The sequence below is a fragment of the Rhinoderma darwinii genome, chromosome 4 (genome assembly GCF_050947455.1).
Source record: "Rhinoderma darwinii isolate aRhiDar2 chromosome 4, aRhiDar2.hap1, whole genome shotgun sequence".
In the NCBI taxonomy this organism is placed as follows: domain Eukaryota; kingdom Metazoa; phylum Chordata; class Amphibia; order Anura; family Rhinodermatidae; genus Rhinoderma; species Rhinoderma darwinii.
In genome coordinates, this window is record NC_134690.1 from 170,096,266 (window position 1) to 170,116,850 (window position 20,585).

Genomic DNA, 20,585 nt, shown 5'->3' on the forward strand with positions numbered 1-20,585 from the left:
CTGTTAGAACTTCTGCCTCTAGAGGGGTATCTCTATTAATACATAGAACTCTTAGGTGGGAAGTGTTGCATACCAGAATAGATCCTGAGGGGAGATACGTATTCGTGCACGCCAACATTAATTCCACACCTTATGTCGTAATGGGGATATATAACCCACCGCCAGAGTCTCTGGCACTACTTAGGGAGGCGGTTTACTTTGCTTCCGCATATCAAGAAGCCAGGGTGATCCTCCTAGGAGACCTGAACCTTATAATGGATCAGTCTATTGATCGGTTCCTGTTGAGGGGAGAGGGTGACGCAAGACAAGGTGTCTCCCCATTAGCCTCATTAATGGAGGAAATAGGTTGGGTAGATCTATGGAGAGTTAGGCCTCATGCACACGACCGTAAAAACTCCCGTTATTACGGGTCGTAATCACGACCCGTAATAACGGGATCATAGACTTCTATTGGCGACGGGTGCCTTCCCGTTTTCTCACGGGAAGGTGCCCGTTCCGTTAAAAAAGATAGAACATGTCCTATTTCTGGCCGTAATAACGGCACGGACAGTCCATAGAAGTCTATAGAGCTCTCGTAATAACGGGTGGCTACATGTGTGCACCCTTCATTACGGCAGCGTTGCTAAGCGACGTCAGTAAATAGTCACTGTCCAGGGAGCTGAAAGAGTTAACTGATCGGCAGTAACTCTTTCAGCACCCTGGACAGTGACTACCGATCAGTATAAACCTGTAAAAAATAAAAATAAAAGACGTTCATACTTACCGGCAACTTCCTGCTTCCTCCAGTCCGGTCTCCCGCCCGTTGCCATGGTGACGCGTCCCTCTCAACATCCGGCCCGACGTCCTGGATGACGTTTCAGGCCATGTGATCGCTGCAGCCAATCACAGGTCAATCACAGGCTGCAGCGGTCACATGGACTGCCGCGTCATCCAGGGATGTCGGGCTGGATGTGAAGAGAGGGACGCGTCACCAAGACAACGGCCGGGTAAGTATGAATTTCTTTAACTTTTATTACAGAAAAGGCTGTCCCTTCTCTCTATCCTGCACTGATAGAGAGAAGGGGCTGCCGATTAGTGCAGTGCTATTTTGCCGCCAAAAACGTGCTCGTAAATACGGGTGGAATACGTGTGACACCGGACCCATATTTACGAGCACGGGTTCGTAAATACTGGTGCAAAACGGGTGGAATACGTGTGACACTGGACCCATATTTACGCCAGTATTTACGGGTGGGAAAAAATACGGTCGTGTGCATGAGGCCTTAGTCATATGGGACTTCGTGAATTCACATGTCACACACCACAATTTGATGCATTGTCTCGTATAGATTATATTATTGGTACGGCCTCTGTATATACTTCTATGGAAAGCATTGAACATCTCCCCAGAGCAATTTCTGATCACAGTCCGATTCTCCTGCAACTGTCACTACCGGAGGTGGGCCCTTAAAATTCACCCGTTTTTTGGCTCCAATTAATCAAACCAAATGATAGGATCCCAGATCAGCTAGATGTCTTTCTTGACGCACATAGGCAGGAGCAGAATGGGTTACTACGATGGGATTCGCTGAAAGCGTATTTGAGAGGATGCCTGAAATCATCAATATCCTTTGTGAAGCGCTCCTTGGCCCAAAGGGAAAAGGATTTGGCGGGAAAGTGTGGAGAATTGGAGGCTGTGTTTGTGGGTGATCCCTCACCACAAAACTGGGAGGCTTGGCTCTCGGTGGGGAGAGATTATCTTTTAGTACTGCAGGAGAAGGCGGACCGTAGAATTTTCTTCAATGGCCAATCCTTTTTTGAATTGGGTAACCAATCCAGCAAACTCTTGGCTCATGTGGTGAGACAGAATACCATGTCTCCTCCAGTGTTGAACATTCACAATGCTCAGAATGTTTTGGTCCATACCTCCCAGGAGATAGTGGCTCAATTTGCAGACTTCTATAGGGACTTATATACGTCTAGGGCTGGGCACTCAATGGAAGAGTTGGGGAAATATTTGGATGACATGCAGTTTCCACAGTTGTCGGAGGAGGGTTGTGAGTTACTAGAGTCCCCCTTCACAGCGGAGGAGATTTCTGAGTGTATACTGGATATGACTAAGGGTAAGGCCTCGGGCCCGGATGGGATTCCTCTGGAAGTATATATTCAATACATTGAGGTTATGTCAGCCCAACTTCTTTCTCTATTCGAGGCGTGCTTATTGGCGGGTGACCTGGCGGATTCTATGAAAGAAGCTACCATAGTAGTTATTCTAAAATCAGGCAAGAACCCAGAGGATTGTGGTTCTTACCGCCCCATATCACTGCTTAACATAGACTATAAGATACTGACTAAATTAATGGCCAATAGACTAGCGCGGGTCATCAATGATGTCACACACTCTGATCAGACAGGTTTTATACCAGGGAAATCTACTTCGGATAGTATTCGTAGAGCTCAGGTGGTTACTCAGATGGGGTGGTGGGAGCAGCAGGATTGGGCGCTGGCATCCTTGGATGCAGCAAAGGCATTTGACTCTGTAGAGTGGACATACCTATGTGATGTGCTCAGGAAATTTGGGTTCGGGACTACCTTTAGCAAATGGATTACAATCATATATAAAGAGCCTCGATAGTGGTTAATGGGATTTTGTCCCCCTCCTTTCTGCTTCATAGGGGTACGAGACAGGGGTGCCCATTGTCCCCCCTATTGTTCGCACTTGCCATAGAGCCCCTGGCTATAGGGATTCGAAGAGATATGGCCTTTCAGGGCATTCGGATCGGGCCGCGAGAAGACCGCATAGGACTTTACGCTGATGATATGCTGCGGTTCCTGGCCAACCCGAATGCCTCATTACCTAGGGCTATGAGATTGATGGAGGTGTTTAGCAGTTTTTCGGGCCTGCATGTTAACTGGAGTAAGTCCTATCTCATGCCTCTCCATTCTAACAATTGTGGGTGGGGCTCACATTTTCAGGGTCTACAAGTGGTGCATAGTTTTAAATACCTGGGAGTTTGGATATCTAGGGATAGTTCACACTCATACGATATAAATGTGTACCCACTACTTTCATATTTGAAAGATAAATTTGCAGTCTGGAAATCACTCCCATTATCAGTAGCGGGTAGAATCAACCTAATTAAAATGGTAGTGCTACCTAAATTGCTATATGTCTTGGAACACGCGGACACAATGGTTCCTAAAATGTTCTTCAATTTGGTCAAATCTCTATTTACTCCATTTATCTGGGGAAAGAATAGACATAAGCTCAAAATAGACACTCTGCAGAGGCCCAAACAGAGGGCAGGAGCTGCCCTACCGGATGTGTTTTTATACTATTTGGCAGGTCAACTTATATATATTAGGTGGGATGTTGGATGATCCATTGCCCAATGCCGATCATCTAGCACATTTTCTCAGAGTACCTAACTTATGGCCCGTTTTAGAACCACATGATTTTAGCCCTAAGCATACGTTACCGTTGATTAAACTGGCGAAGCAGGTGTGGGCTCATGCAAAATCACTGTTGAAATTTAAAGATACGGTAGCGGAGTTGCCGCTGTGGTCCAACCATGGGTTACCTCACTTTTTGGGATTTCAGGATCATGCATTCTGGGAGGGTTTAGAGGTGACACAAATGAAACATTTGAGTACTGGAGATGGACACGCGTTATCAGCAAGGGAGATACAAGATACATTCAAGGTGCCAGAGAGGGATACATTTAGATGTGTACAGCTGCACCACGCTCTCAGGGCCCAATTCAGACACGCGCAGACTTTGATATCTTCCCTACCCCTTATAGGGGTGCTTCGAACACAAGGCCTGCGGGGCCTGATTTCAGTAGTCTACACGTTCCTGCTGTCTCAAAGGTTAGCACACGCTGGATGTGCGGTGGAACTCAGATGATTCCGAACCTGACTGAGGGGGATTGGCTTGATGCAATGTCTTCACATCTTGCGGTTTCACCAGCGGCTAATAATAAAATGATGCAGCTATATATCATCCATAGATGTTATATGACCCCTACCAGGCTATTGCATATGGGCAGATCTTCCTCGGCTAGTTGTAAAAGATGCCAGCATGGTCGGGCAGACTTTGACCATATGGTGTGGCACTGCCCGGTAATAGCTAAATTCTGGAGAGAGGTCACGGACTTTCTCTCATCAGTAACAGGTAAACGAGTCCCCTGTGAGCCTGGGCCATGTTTGTTGGGTCTGTTCCCACCGAACTCCTGGACACACTATGAAGGTATATTTCTACGGGAGACCCTATTCATGGCCAGGAAGGCTATTGCACTTCGTTGGATGGGAGAGCTTCACCCAACGGTTCCACAATGGAAATCACTGCTCAACTCAGTAATACCTTACGCTAATCTAGTATACAAACATCGGGGATGTCCGTATAAATTTCTGGAAGTGTGGGGTAGTTGGTGCTCATCGCCTCTTGCATCGTTTAATGTAGGTGACCTCAGGTCCTCCCTAAACAGTCTGGGGGTTTAATTGAGTAAGCAGGGACGTGGTAGCGGGTCCTAACTGGGGGGGGGGGGGGGGGGGAGGTTCGATTGGGGGTTGGACGAGATTAGTCCTGGATTGTACAAATATTTAGAACAGGGATGTTTATATTTGCATTGCTTTTGTTCCTATAAATGTAATGGTTATACTCCGTAACATACCGGAAAAGGATGTACCAAATCTTATTCTCACTGTGTAACGGAGATCGATGTTGTTGTTTGTATGTTTATGTTACATTGAAAAAATGGGTTTCTTGCATGTCACCCAAAATGTTATGTTTATCATACCTTGTGCACAGTGTATTTTCAATAAAATAAAAAAAAAAACTGTAAAAAAGATAAATCACTTGTTCATGAAGGCCCAAAAAGGTCTACACCACATAGTGTACAAGCTTGAGGTACACATTTGCCTTACATGATTGATTTCACATTACTGATCCCACTGGTCTTATCCACGAGCGAATAGAACATTTTGTTTCTTATTAAATGCACTTTATTCAGAATCGAACCCAAACTAACCAATGTAGCGGGCAACAATTTATAGTTAATGACAGCTTTAGCAACAGTATAATATAAAACAATATAAAAAGAAAACGGTCTAGAATAAAATAAATGTAAATTAAATCTGCAGACTTACGATCCGACCTAAGTTGTGCTTTAATGGAAAAATGGCAAAGTGGATATGTAGGTAAAATTCTAGCTTCTGTGCTAAAGGATCATTGCTGCGGGTTTCCAGAGGGACATGCTCATTCCACTTCTCGAAGAATGTTTTTCTGTCCCCATCTTCAAAAGCAGTGAGGAGGTCTTTCTGCAAGATATGACAGGACACGATAAAAGTCTAGTAGCAATTGAGACAGTTCGTTGATCGGCGCTCGTTTGCTCCTATCACACGTAGCTATGGATGGGGACGAGCGGTCATTACTCCAATCTCTCGTCCTCATACATTTCTATCATGTCGGCAGCGCATCTTCCCCTTTACACAGAGATGTGCTGCTGACAACGTTAATATTTACACCTTTTAAAACTATACAATCAGCCAACGAACAAGCGTTTGCTCGTTCATCTGATCGTTGCCCTGTTTACACAGGGCAATTATCGGGAACGAGCATTCCGTGAACATACGTTTGCCCGATAATTGGACGACCAGTGTACAAGTCTGGGCTTTATTTACCATTAACCAGACACACCAAGTCTCCAAATCCGTTAACTTTCCACTCTAGAAGACAAGCGTTTGTTTTTATCAGGTATGTAGGACTAGAGAATAAAGCAGGTCTTAAGAACTTGTTATCTTCCGGTGTTTAACTCACATTGTGAGAATTCTTTATATTGTTGTCATTTACAGCATTTAAAACCACCAAGTATGAACCCTAGTGTTTTTTCATAGTATAGAGAATCTCTCATATGTAAGGCACACAGCCGTGCCTGTAATGACAGCAGGTGATTAGGGGCACGGCCGGCCGCAGACCGTTACCCGCATATGAGGGCCGTTCCCCATTATAATGTATGGGAGCAAGGTCCGTAAAAATCAAAAAATAGGACATGTCCTAATTTTTGCGGGTCATTTATATGACCCGGACACCTTCCCGTAACTATATACGGGAAGGTGTCCATGGGCAATAGAAATGAATGGGTCCATACGTTGATCCGCAATTACGGTCCGTAATAGCGGATTAAAATTATGGCCGTAGGCATGAGGTCGTAGACACATGGCCAGCAACTCTTCTCCAGATCAAAACATTCCTCAACAAGGGATTTAAAAAAAGATTTCCACTACCTTATGCTACTACCCGGTTTATAGGAGCAGCACTGGAGAAGAAGCTACACAGGACAAGTCTACAACATGCCCAGAGTTAGCACCCATCGCATATTCGCTAGAACCACAAAAAAAAAATGCATCTGAAAATATGATGTAGAAAAAAAAATAGGAAATTAAAAAAAATCAAGATGAGGCCAGTGTAATGGATTAAGATACAAAGGTGATAGATTTTCTTTACGCTGGTCATAAACCTCTTCTGGTAAAGCAGACCATTAAGGCCCTTTTACACTGGCCAATGATGGGGCAAAGTAGCATTCATAGAACGCATGCTCCCGATCATTACCTGTGTAAACAGGGCAACGATCAGCCGATGAACAAGCGCTTGATCATCAGCAGACCTGCTCGGTTAATTCACCCAATAAAATAGTCGTAAATCATCAGCACATCTGTGAGTAAACAGGGAGATGTGCTGCCGAGACTATGCAAATGTATGGGGACGATCGATCGTAGTAATGATCGCTTGTCCCCATACATAACCGCCCATAGCTCCTTGTGAAAAAAGCAAACAAGCGCCAGTCGACAAGCTGTCTCGTGGATCGACGCTCGTTTTCATGGCTCTCGACAGGCCAGGTAAAAGGAGCTCTAATACTGGCAGAAGCCACCAGTTTAGGAGTGTGGCAGTGGTTTATCCCCTTATCCTATGACAGTAAACATGCATGCTTATGTTCATAGTAAAAATCCAATTGTCAAGCATTATATTGGAATGACAGAAAGCTAGCGTCTAGGCCATGTGAAGGGTTAAGAAATCCCTTTTTAATCACTTTATAAGTAGGAGGGATGTGTCTTATATCCTGTTGCTGCAACCACCTAATAAGTGTTCACCTCCATGACAGGAAGAATGACCTTATCTACTCTCTCTCGTCTAAATAGAAAAGAATTAAAATATATCCTTACAGACAAGACGTTTCCTAACATCCACCACCCTGTCTGCAGGAGGTTATACTACCAGGAGGTGAAGATCAGCTCAGACAGGGCGTTGCTACCAGAAAGGCACCCCTTCCCCCCCCCCCCCAGTGTTAACATTCCACACATTGCGTGTCTATCTGCTCCACAAACGATACAACAACCACCCACATATTTAATTACAAATATACACAACATATTCTACAGTCCTAAAACATAATAAAAAAAAGTATATATATATATATATATATTTATTTGGGATCGGTGTACAGATCACATATACACAGTCCATATCCTATGGGAGCTTAAGAAGAAAAAAAAAAAAAAAAAAAAAAAAAATACCTGTAGAAGATCGAGGTATTTCTAATAAAATTTAAAAAAAAATAAAATAAAACACCGCATGCTCCATTAACCCTTTCACGACCAAGGACGAAAATGAACGTCATGGTCAGCTGCTAGTTCCCGCACCAGGAAGTGCATTTTCGTCCGCATTTCAAACTGTCACTCTGTGTAAACACAGAGTGACAGACGCGCGCTGACAGCTGTCCTAGACAGCTGAGACATCAGTCTCGCCGGACAGCGGACCATCGCCGCTGCTTTCGGCAGTTAACCCCTTAAGTGCGGCGACGGATTGCCGTCGCCGCATTTAAGTAGTTTGAAGTATATCGGCAGCCCCCACGAAGTGATCGTGGGGGCTACCGATGCTTGTCACGGCAATCGGAGGTCAGATAATGACCTCCGGGTTGCCATGTACGGAAGCCTCGGAGGAACAGCCTCCGGCCGTTCCTCCTCTGCTTCCTGTCAGTGTGACAGTCACGTCACAATGACAGTTGGAGTGCATTACACTACGTGTGTAGTGTAATGTACTCTAGCAGCGATCAAAGCTGCAAGTCTGAGTGTCCCTTAGTGGGACCAGTAAAAAAAAAAGTAATAAAAATGTTTTAAAAAAAAGTGTAAAAATAAAAGTTATAAGTTCTATAAACACAAAATGCTTTTTTTTCCTATAATAAGACTTTTATTATAGAAAAAAAATGAACACGTTAAAAAAGTACACATATTTTGTATCACCGCGTTCGTAACGACCCCAACTATAAAACTGTAATGTTCTTTTCCCCGCACGATGAACACGCCAAAAAAAAAAAAATCAATAAAAAACGACGACAGAATCACAATTTTTTGGGTCACCACCGCTCCCTAAATAAAGAATAAAAAGTGATCAAAAAGTTGCATGTTCCCAAAAATAGTACCAATAAAAACTTCTATCCGTCCCGCAAAAAACAAGTCCTTACACAGCTTTTTTGACTAAAAAATAAAAAAATTATGGCTCTCAGAATATGGTGACACAGAAATTTTTTTTGTTTATAAATAAGTCATTTTATTGTGCAAACGCTAAAAAAAAAAAAGGACCAAACCTATATACATCTGGTATCGCCGTAACCGTACCAACTCGCAGAATAAAGTAAAAATGTCACTTATAGCGTACGGTGAACGCCGCAAAAAGAAAACATAAAAAACGGTGTCAGAATTCCTGTTTTTTGCTCAGGATTGCAAAAAAATGGAACAAAAAGTGATAAAAACAAAAAAAAAACGCATGTACCCCAAAATGGTACCAATGAAAACGACAGATTGTCCCGCAACAAATAAGCCCTCACAGGGCTCCGGTGGTGAAAAAATAAAAAAGTTCTGGCTCTCAGAATATGGCGATGCAAAATGTTCCAAAAGCGGATAAGATCGGGCGCCATTTATCAGTGCGACACCGGCCACACATCTATGAATTATTATTTATTTATCCCATTATTATACCCTCTTATTATATCCTGATGTACCCCGCACAGATTACATGTACCCTGATGTACCCCGCACAGATTACATATACCCTGATGTACCCCGCACAGATTACATATACCCTGATGTACCCCGCACAGCTTACATATACCGTGATGTACTCCGCACAGATTACATATACCCTGATGTACTCCGCACAGATTACATATGCCCCCAGATTACATAGGCACAAACTGGGCACAACATATTATGCACTAAAATGGCGTATCAGTGGAAAATTGCAATTTTCACTTTGAACCATCCGCTGTGCATTAACCCCTTTGCGCACTATGACTTAATTGCCCGTCAAGATGCGGCGGTTGATGTATGGAGCCGGCTCACGTTCTGAGCCCGCTCCATACTGTGTATTACAGCAGGCCCCCTCGGTACTAACGGACAGGAACAGCGATCGCTCTGTTACAGAAGCCTGTAAGAATAACAATATACTGCAATACATTAGTATATATTGTACCAGTGATCCAATGATCGCTGGATCAAGTCCGCTAAGGGGATTGATTAATAAAATGTGTAGAAGAATTATAGTTATTAGTAGTGAGAATTTTTTTTTTTTAAAGTTAAAAAAACAAAACACCTTTTCGCATTTTTCTTCTAAAGTAATGTAAAAAAATGAACAAAATTGGTATCGCTACGTCCGTAAAAGTCCGAACTATTACAATATACCATTATTTAATTTGCACAGTGCACACCTTAAAAAAATTTAATAATTGAAACCGCCAAAATCGCAGTTTTGTTTTTTTGTCACCTTCGCTCTAAAAAAAAAAAATGTAATACAACTTTTGAATCACTTTTTATGTACCAAAAAATGGTACCAATAAGAACTGCAGCTCCTCCCGCAAGAAATAAGCCCTCACACCGCTCTATTGATGGAAAAATAAAAAAAAGTTATGGCTCTTGGAAAGCGGGGAGGGAAAATCTAAAATAAGAAAGCAAAAACTGGATCAGTCCTGAAAGGGTTAATTCATTTCTAATGAAAAAACGTATGACCCCATGTGGGGTATTTCCGTACTCGGGAGAAATTGCTTTATAAAAAATGGTTGTTTTTTTCCTCCTTTATCCCTTGTGAAAATGAGAAAATGCAACATTTTAGTGGAAAAAATTTTGATATTAATTTTCGCGCCCTAATTCTAATAAACTCTGCAAAAGACCCGTGGGGTGTAAATGCTCACTATACCCCTAGAAAAATTCCTTGAAGGTTTTTCCAAAATGGGGTCACTTTTGGTCCCTCCAGTGCATTGCAGATGCGACATGGCACTGAAAACCATTCCAGCAATATCATAAATCCAAATGTTGCTCCTTCCCTTCTGAGCCCTGCTGTGGGTCCAAACAGCAGTTTATTACCACATATGGTGTATTGTCGTAATCAGGAGACATTGCTTTACAAATGTTGGGGTGCTTTTTCTCCTTTATTCCTTGTAAAATCTAAAACATCGTATGTTTTTTCAGAAAAAAAAGTAGATTTTCATTTTCACACACCAGTTCCAATAAATTTAGCAAAAAACCTGTGGGCTAAAAATGCTAACTATACCTCTTGAAAAATTCCTTGAGGGGTGTAGTTTCCAAAATGGGGTCACTTTTGGGGGGTTTCCACTGTCTTGGCACCACAAGACCTCTTCAAACCTGACATGGTGCCTAAAATATATTCTAATAAAATAGAGGCCCCAAAATCCACCAGGTGCTCCTTTGCTTCTGAGGCCGGTATTTCAGTCCAGTAACACACTAGGGCCACATGTGGGATATTTCTAAAAATTGCAGAATCTGGGCAATAAATATTGAGTTGCATTTCTTGGGTAAAACCTTCTGTGTTACAGAAAAAACTGTATTACAAATGAATTTAGTAAAAAAAAATAGGGGGTTTCGATATACACCACGTGACAAGTGACGTGTCGTATACCCGCCAAAGAATTCAAGATCAACAAAGCGGCAGAGCCAGTGCAGAGAGTTACGTCACCAGTCCAGTTCCCCACGGCAGGATCTGGAAACGGGGCCACTTTGGAAAATGTAAGTATATTACAAATATATTTACATTTATAAATTACTTGCATTAAAGGGGTTTTTGAAAATATGATGGTATCTGAGACAACCCCTTTTAGGACTGCATCCGTATACTGAAGCATACAAAAGGTACACATGTGCCTCATGTACCCAATGCCTTATATCAATAAGAAATACTTTTTTCTTTAATATCAGTCTACATTTTTGAATAAGATTCTGACAAAAAGCTTCATGTACACGCAACTTCATGTATTCCTATAGAAAAGTACTTCACATAAGAAGTAGCGCTTCAAAAATTCTGTGCGTAGACCCTGCCCAAGGAACGCAAAAGCTATAGTTAACCCTTTTCATGAACCTTTGTTCCAGAACAAGATTTTATATATGACAAACCTAAAGTTCGGAGTCTGACACACCAAAATATTTTAAAACAAAAATATCTTTATTAAATACATTTTAAAAGATAACATGAATTAAAAACCCGAGATGAATTCCACAGTGCAGAAAAGACAACCAGATCACACGTATATAATATATAATATTATGTCCAAATGTATGGGTAATAGGCGACACTGTTAAGCTACAGAAATGCAAAGATACATCAGTGGTATATTACATTTATATGATATGCATATTCTGTTACATAGCCAGCATGAAAGAACAATAAATAGCAGCAGAAAAAATAGCAGCAGAAAAAAGGGGGGGGCTAATCAGCAGCAGGACAGCTCTGTATATCTATCTACACAGACAAGTAGAATCAAAATACATGTAGATTACAGCGTGTATTGTAATGTGAGTACCCCTGATAAGAGCCAGACAAAGAAACCAGTATCCATACTATGCACACAAATTATATGGCTCAGCTGGACCCCGTAAGTAAAGAGCACAATACAAAATCAGAGCTGTGGCTGTGTTGTCAGCCACAAGTGCAAACAGCCACTCCCCCTTGTAATGATCAAAATACAAGACTCATATTGCTGAAGGTGGACATATGCTGGAAACGCAGCTCATACCCATTGGAACAGGTCACCGTCACTGGCGTTACCCCGACGCGCGTTTCGGCCCGGAAGCCACCACCCCCAGACGAAGGCTTCCGGGCCGAAACGCGCGTCGGGGTAACGCCAGTGACGGTGACCTGTTCCAATGGGTATGAGCTGCGTTTCCAGCATATGTCCACCTTCAGCAATATGAGTCTTGTATTTTGATCATTACAAGGGGGAGTGGCTGTTTGCACTTGTGGCTGACAACACAGCCACAGCTCTGATTTTGTATTGTGCTCTTTACTTACGGGGTCCAGCTGAGCCATATAATTTGTGTGCATAGTATGGATACTGGTTTCTTTGTCTGGCTCTTATCAGGGGTACTCACATTACAATACACGCTGTAATCTACATGTATTTTGATTCTACTTGTCTGTGTAGATAGATATACAGAGCTGTCCTGCTGCTGATTAGCCCCCCCCTTTTTTCTGCTGCTATTTTTTCTGCTGCTATTTATTGTTCTTTCATGCTGGCTATGTAACAGAATATGCATATCATATAAATGTAATATACCACTGATGTATCTTTGCATTTCTGTAGCTTAACAGTGTCGCCTATTACCCATACATTTGGACATAATATTATATATTATATACGTGTGATCTGGTTGTCTTTTCTGCACTGTGGAATTCATCTCGGGTTTTTAATTCATGTTATCTTTTAAAATGTATTTAATAAAGATATTTTTGTTTTAAAATATTTTGGTGTGTCAGACTCCGAACTTTAGGTTTGTCATTTATTCAGCGGGTTCACCGTTTATTACCATGCTTCATTCCCCATAAACTATTATGTATCAGGTCATAGTTGTGACTTTAATAAATGTATCCGGGGGATAATCTTTGTGGTGTTCTTCATGTAGGTATACCACAAGATTTTATATATATATATATATATATATATATATCACACACACACACAGTGAAGGAAATAAGTATTTGATCCCTTGCCGATTTTGTAAAAATATGGTCAAATCCTGTTCCTTGTAAAACCCCCTCAAAAAACAAGGGGGCACTCCCTCCGTCTGGAGAAAAAAAGTTTCAAGCTGCAGAGGCGACAAGGCTTCTTTACCGTGAGAACTGTGAATCTATGGAATAGTCTACCGCAGGAGCTGGTCACAGCAGGGACAGTAGATGGCTTTAAAAAAGGGTTAGATAATTTCCTAGAACAAAAAAATATTAGCTCCTATGTGTAGACATTTTTCCTTACCTTTTCCCGTCCCTTGGTTGAACTTGATGGACATGTGTCTTTTTTTAGCCGTACTAACTATGTAACTATGTAAGTTTGCCCACTGTCAAAGACATGAACAGTCTAGAATTTTTAGGTTAGGTTAATTTTACCAGTGAGAGATAGATTATATATAATAAAAAATAAATTTAAAAAAAACAGAAAATCACATAGTCAAAATTATATATATTTATTTGCATTGTGCACAGAGAAATAAGTATTTGATCCCTTTGGCAAACAAGACTTAATACTTGGTGGTAAAACCCTTGTTGGCAAGCACAGCAGTCAGATGTTTTTTTGTAGTTGATGAGGTTTGCACACATGTTAGATGGAATTTTGGCCCACTCCTCTTTGCAGATCTGTAATTAAGATTTCGAGGCTGTCGCTTGGCAACTCGGATCTTTAGCTCCCTCCATAAGTTTTCGATGGGATTAAGGTCTGGAGACTGGCTAGGCCACTCCATGACCTTAATGTGCTTCTTTTTGAGCCACTCCTTTGTTGCCTTGGCTGTATGTTTCGGGTCATTGTCGTGCTGGAAGACCCAGCCACGAGCCATTTTTAATGTCCTGGTGGAGGGAAGGAGGTTGTCACTCAGGATTTGACGGTACATGGCTCCATCCATTCTCCCATTGATGCAGTGAAGTAGTCCTGTGCCCTTAGCAGAGAAACACCCCCAAAACATAATGTTTCCACCTCCATGCTTGACAGTGGGGACGGTGTTCTTTGGGTCATAGGCAGCATTTCTCTTCCTCCAAACACGGCGAGTTGAGTTAATGCCAAAGAGCTCAATTTTAGTCTTATCTGACCACAGCACCTTCTCCCAATCACTCTCCGAATCATCCAGATGTTCATTGGCAAACTTCAGACGGGCCTGTACATGTGCCTTCTTGAGCAGGGGGACCTTGCGGGCACTGCAGGATTTTAATCCATTATGGCGTAATGTGTTACCAATGGTTTTCTTGGTGACTGTGGTCCCAGCTGCCTTGAGATCAATAACAAGTTCCCCCCGTGTAGTTTTCGGCTGAGCTCTCACCTTCCTCAGGATCAAGGATACCCCACGAGGTGAGATTTTGCATGGAGACCCAGATCAATGTCGATTGACAGTCATTTTGTATGTCTTCCATTTTCTTACTATTGCACCAACAGTTGTCTCCTTCTCACCCAGCGTCTTGCTTATGGTTTTGTAGCCCATTCCAGCCTTGTGCAGGTCTATGATTTTGTCCCGGACATCCTTAGAAAGCTCTTTGGTCTTGCTCATGTTGTAGAGGTTAGTCAGACTGATTAATTGAGTCTGTGGACAGGAGTCTTTTATACAGGTGACCATGTAAGACAGCTGTCTTTAATGCAGGCACCAAGTTGATTTGGAGCGTGTAACTGGTCTGGAGGAGGCTGAACTCTTAATGGTTGGTAGGGGATCAAATACTTATTTCTCTGTGCACAATGCAAATAAATATATATCATTTTGACTATGTGATTTTCTTTTTTATATAATCTATCTCTCACTGGTAAAATTAATCTAGCCTAAAAATTCTAGACTGTTCATGTTTTTGACAGTGGGAAAACTTACAAAATCAGCAAGGGATCAAATACTTATTTCCTTCACTATATCATATATATATATATATATATATATATATATATATATATATATATATATATATATATATATACATATACACACACACACACACATAAAAGAAAGACGCATTCTATTTGTTATATGGGGTATACATTTTTCCAGCAGCAGACGAACATGTAACACATGAATGTGCCGGGTTCGCTGGAGCAATCTTCTCTCTGCCTTAACTGCTAAAGGAGGAGGATTTCAATTGGGAGACAAACCCTTTAACTTTTAGGGTACACTATTTTTTTTCCCTTTCTTGTAGGACAGTGGAGATTGTCCTATACTTCAAAATTGTAACTAATGCTTTGCAGATCTTGTCTAGAGGAAAATGTACAGAAATGGTAAAAATAAAAATGGTTCTTGGGTTAACTATTTCATTTTACACACGTAAAAGTACCAAAGTAAATTATAGTATTAACTGTCTAATTTTGCTAATCTATATATATATATATATATATATATATATAGATCACACATTTTATCAACAAAATGTTTAATATTAAATTGAGCGCTATGTATTGAGGTATTAGTGACAGGGAACTCCCTATTACCCACGTTTATCCAAAGATATGGGCACTCTTGGGGCCTTAGTTACCGTTCAACTTGGCAAAATAAATTTCAGTTAGTGATGCAAAAGCCCCTTTTTACGTTTACTTACTGTAGTCCTTCAAGTGTTAGAATACATGTACTATTAGCTTAACTGAAATATTCAATAGTGAATATTACTCTTAAAGTGGACCGGTCACCTGCCCAAAAAACTTCAGCTGACATCTCACTTAGATTGCAGACGCCTCACAGATTCTGATGCTTTTTTTTTCTGTTCTTCGTCCCCCCCCCCACCGTCCCTGAGATAACGGACTGTTAGTTCTGGTGTCCGATATACAAATGAGGCCTTTGACCATCAAGTGGGCGGTTACCCCTTATCAACTATCAGGTGTTACCTGCCCACTTGACAGTCAAAATGCAGCAGAATCTGTGAAGCACCTGCAATCTAAGTGAGATGTCAGCTGAAGTTTTTTTGGACAGGTGACAGGTTCTCTTTAAATGTTTGTACCTACTGGATGCTTTTCGAAATTCTGCAGATTTCAGTTCCATCTTCTAAACAGCTTTATACGGATTAATTTCTCCGACTGCGTCCCTTGCTTTTAGTATTCATAAACCACCGACCCATTTTTCTCTGACACATTTCCCTCTTTTGTTTCAACTTTTTTTAAAAAAATCTTTGGTCCCCTATATTCATGGAGCGCTTTATAGATTTGGCATATCTCGTGTACTAGTTATAGATACTGTCGCATTCCTTGCCAGACACTAATATGTTATTTTTATGTGCATGATTGTGTATGACAAAGATCATTGTTCTTTATGAATTATTTTCTCTTTATATAGAATTTTGAATAAAAACAGATTAAACATATATACTCAATAATATCCTGTTGAAGTATTTTAATATACTAACTTGTATAAGTAAAGTCCTTGAATCCCTTGTAGCAGATCCATCACCTCGGGGAATTGGTTTTCCTTTAACCTTACACTCCTTTGTAAAGCTTTTCAGGGTCTCATGGTACTCTCCGAAATTAAGAAACTAAGAGACAACAAATAAAAGACAGCAGAGTAGAACACATAATAGTACACTGCAAAGTAAAAACTAACATTATCTGGATCTATAGGAAACGTGATCATTGTATGACAATTTGAGTCGTTTCTGACAAGTTGCTCTCCTATTTCCCTGCACCGAGGTGACATTCTATTTAATGACTTTGGGAAACAGGGAGCAATTATTGTAACATAAGTATATATGTATATGAGGAGAGCCACGTAGGCTGCTATACATTCTGTAAAACGGCAGCCAGAGCACGAAGTGATTGTTTGATGAGGGGCCCTGCACAGGTCATGGGAAGACTAACATTGGTTCTGCATGTTGAACGGAAAAATATTTTTGTTGTACAAGTACATATTCACGCTCTTCAATCACTAGCAATGTATATATTGCCTTCAGGCAAAGTAAGAACCTAAGGCAATAGATTCCTCTAAGTGAGGAAAAATATATACACAATAAACCACTAAACGTGATGTTAATTCTTATCCAGACTAGCTCACTTGAATATATATCGTAAGGTAATTTATACATACTGAAACGGGAATGAAAGGCATCAAAAACGTAATCAAATATACGCAGCAATTAACTTTTGTTTTTCTTTATAAAAATGAAACAAAATCACAAGGGATAGTGTATATTGTGGTATTAAAAACTGACCAAAACAGTATGTGTGTATGTACCACGATGTAGGCCACTTGTAATAAAAATCAAGTAATGGCATAATGTTATGCCAGGAACTGCCTAATCTCAACTCCATCAGTCTAATGATTGGAGGTGGAGGTCCCATCAGTCGGAGCATACCGATCGACAGGTGATGAAGTGATGGCATATCATGGAGATATGCCATCACTTTCTTAGATGGGAAAACCCCTTGATCGGGTATTACTAAATAAAAAAAACAAACAAAAAAAAACACATCATTAAGTATAGATCCTTGGGATGACAAGTTGCGAATTCTATTTAGCCTTCAGTTACATTTTCCGACATTGGCTGCCACTACAGTTCTCAAAGAGGTGGTCACTAAACTCTTCCCGATTCCTCAAAGGTAGATATGTGTAGTCATGCATTGTCATGGAAGCTGGAGTTGTCGTTTTCTGGCATTGGGGCAGATTTACTATTTGTTGTTGGACCAGAATTCTGGCTTAAGTTGCACCTTCTTTTTGGTGCATATAATTTTAGACAAATTCATCAATGAAATGTTTGAGACTGCTCAACAAGGGGGTATGGCTTAGCGGGAAAGAGGCTGTGGTTTAGGATTTGGCAAATTGCACCAAAATTTTGGCCCAAAAGATTTGGTTGGCTTACTTCAAACCAATCTTTTGGGCCAAAAGATTGGTTTGAAGTAAGCCAACCAAGAGGTGGTATAAAGTTTGACAGAGGTGTCTAAAAAGGCACCACATTTATCATCCAGCATGAGCCACTGTGATGAATGGTGAATCTAGCCGGATTCTAAACAGTATAAATTTGAGACACTATTCGCAAATCTGCCCCAGTGTCTCACAAAAGACAACCCCTTTTCGGATTGAAGCCGCCGTGGCAATCAGATGGTCCAGCTTCTCACCCCTTGGAAAACAGCTGGGGTTGTTTTTTTTTTAGAGGGAAGTTGCTATCAGTTATACATGAAGTATAACATGTGTCTATTCAAATGTGGTACTCGCTACCTAGTAATATATAGTTAGGAGTGCGCCAGAGGGAGAGCTGCTATTTGTATTTAAGTGAAAAATAAGCCAAGTGGAAACCACATATGGAAGCCATTACAATGCCTATAGGGGTTGCCAACCAGATGAATGACATGTAAAGCTCAATTATGATATTTATATGCAGATTTTTACGTATTCAGGATGTGTAAAAAGCTGGGTGACAACCCATATGGGACATTGTAATGGTAGACACTTATGGCCGTCATCTGTTACCCATGTCGAAGACTAAGCCAAATAATTTAATTACTCAATAGAACATTAACCTTTTCACTGCTATGGACTTATCTAATACATTATGCCATTAAAGGGGGTTGTCCCAGAATCAACAATTAGTATCTATTCATAGAAAAGGTGATAATGGTCTAATCGCTGGGGGCCCCACCTCTGGGTGTAAAGCCCCCCTTTCCATTTCACTGCCCAACCGCAGCGAGGAGTACATTTAATAGAGTGGCGGTCGAGCATGCGCACTGCTGCTCCATTCAAAGTCTACGGAAATGACGGAAACAGTTAAGCTGCACACGTTCGACCGCCGCTCCATTCGAGTTACTCTTCACTGCAGGGGGGATGAAGTGCGGGTTCAGGACCCAGTTTCTGGGTATACCCCTTTAAATGCTTGAGGCTAGAATATAAGGCTTAGATAAAGCTTACATCTCAGCTTTCAAATAATACCAGACTCTAAGCTCTATGCAATATTCGGGTGCAGCATGGATAGTCTGTAAGGGAGGGGGAAGCTGCAAGTTTCCTACTGCATGGGTGGGAAGATGAGGATTAAACATCTAATCACCCCCTGCATCTTATTAGCCAATTCTCAACTCCTTGACTCGGATGTTTACCGGCATCTGGATCACAGAAATTTTTGGTCTATTTAGATCTGGCAATTATGCAAAGACATATGCATGAAGACATAGGCACAAGTGGCACGTATTAAATCTACAGGGTGGGCCATTTATATGGATACACCTAAATAAAATGGGAATGGTTGGTGATATTAACTTCCTGTTTGTGGCACATTACTATATGGGAGGGGGGAAACTTTTCAAGCTGGGTGTTGACCATGGTGGCCATTTTGAAGTCGGCCATTTTGTATCCAACTTTAGTTTTTTCAATGGGAAGAGGGTCATGGGACACCTCAAACTTATCGAGAATTTCACAAGAAAAACAATGGTGTGCTTGGTTTTAACGTTACTTTATTCTTTCATGAGTTATTTACAAGTTTCTGACCACTTATAAAATGTGTTCAAAGTGCTGCCCATTGTGTTGGATTGTCAATGCAACCCTCTTCTCCCACTCTTCACACACTGATAGCAACACCGCAGAAGAAATGCTAGCACAGGCTTCCAGTATCCGTAGTTTCAGTTGCTGCACATCTCGTATCTTCACAGCATAGACAATTGCCTTCAGATGACCCCAAAGATAAAAGTCACCTCAAGGCCACGGGATATCTGAAATTGCTACATGATGATGTGTTTCCCTCTTTATGCACTGAAGCTGGCACGTTCCCTGAGTTTTTCCAGCAAGATGGTGCACCACCACATTATGGGTGTCATGTCCGTGCATTCCTAGATGAACAGTTTTCTGGAAAGTGGATTGGTCGTCGTGGGCCAGTTGAATGGCCCCCTAGGTCTCCCGATCTGACCCCCTTAGACTTTTATCTTTGGGGTCATCTGAAGGCAATTGTCTATGCTGTGAAAATACGAGATGCGCAGCAACTGAAACTATGGATACTGGAAGCCTGTGCTAGCATTTCTTCTGCGGTGTTACTATCAGTGTGTGAAGAGTGGGAGAAGAGGGTTGCATTGACAATCCAACACAATGGGCAGCACTTTGAACACATTTTATAAGTGGTCAGAAACTTGTAAATAACTCATGAAAGAATAAAAGTAACGTTAAAACCAAGCACACCATTGTTTTTCTTGTGAAATTCTCGATAAGTTTGAGGTGTCCCATGACCCTCTTCCCATTGAAAAAACTAAAGTTGGATACAAAATGTCCGACTTCAAAATGGCCGCCATGGTCAACACCCAGCTTGAAAAGTTTCCCCCCTCCCATATACTAATGTGCCACAAACAGGAAGTTAATATCACCAACCATTCCCATTTTATTTAGGTGTATCCACATAAATGGCCCACCCTGTACATATCTTGGACTTTCATTTTTAGGAGTTATTTTACATCTCAAGCTCTGCTTCAGTCAGGCTTTTAGCCGCAAACATTACTTTTTATGCATTTTTTCCACAACACGACGCTTTGACGCAAAATTGCGTGGAGGCATGAGTGTAAAGTATATATATATATTCTTTTTTTTATTTCTTAAAGCGACCCTCTGGTCCGGGACAACATGTTAAATATGGTGTATAT

The 20,585-nt window shown here is 41.2% G+C and overlaps 1 protein-coding gene across 3 annotated transcripts in view; it reads right to left on the reverse strand.

Moving 5' to 3' along the window:
* The window catches only part of ARMC9 (armadillo repeat containing 9), a 190,469-nt gene that overhangs the window by 161,354 nt on the left and 8,530 nt on the right, over positions 1-20,585 (reverse strand). For all 3 annotated transcript variants that reach the window (XM_075861839.1, XM_075861838.1, XM_075861840.1), the window contains exons 3-4: positions 16,388-16,513; positions 5,128-5,298 (exon numbers count right to left, since the gene is read on the reverse strand). In XM_075861839.1, the coding sequence (XP_075717954.1) occupies positions 5,128-5,298; positions 16,388-16,513 (297 nt within the window). The remainder of the gene's footprint in view (positions 1-5,127; positions 5,299-16,387; positions 16,514-20,585) is intronic.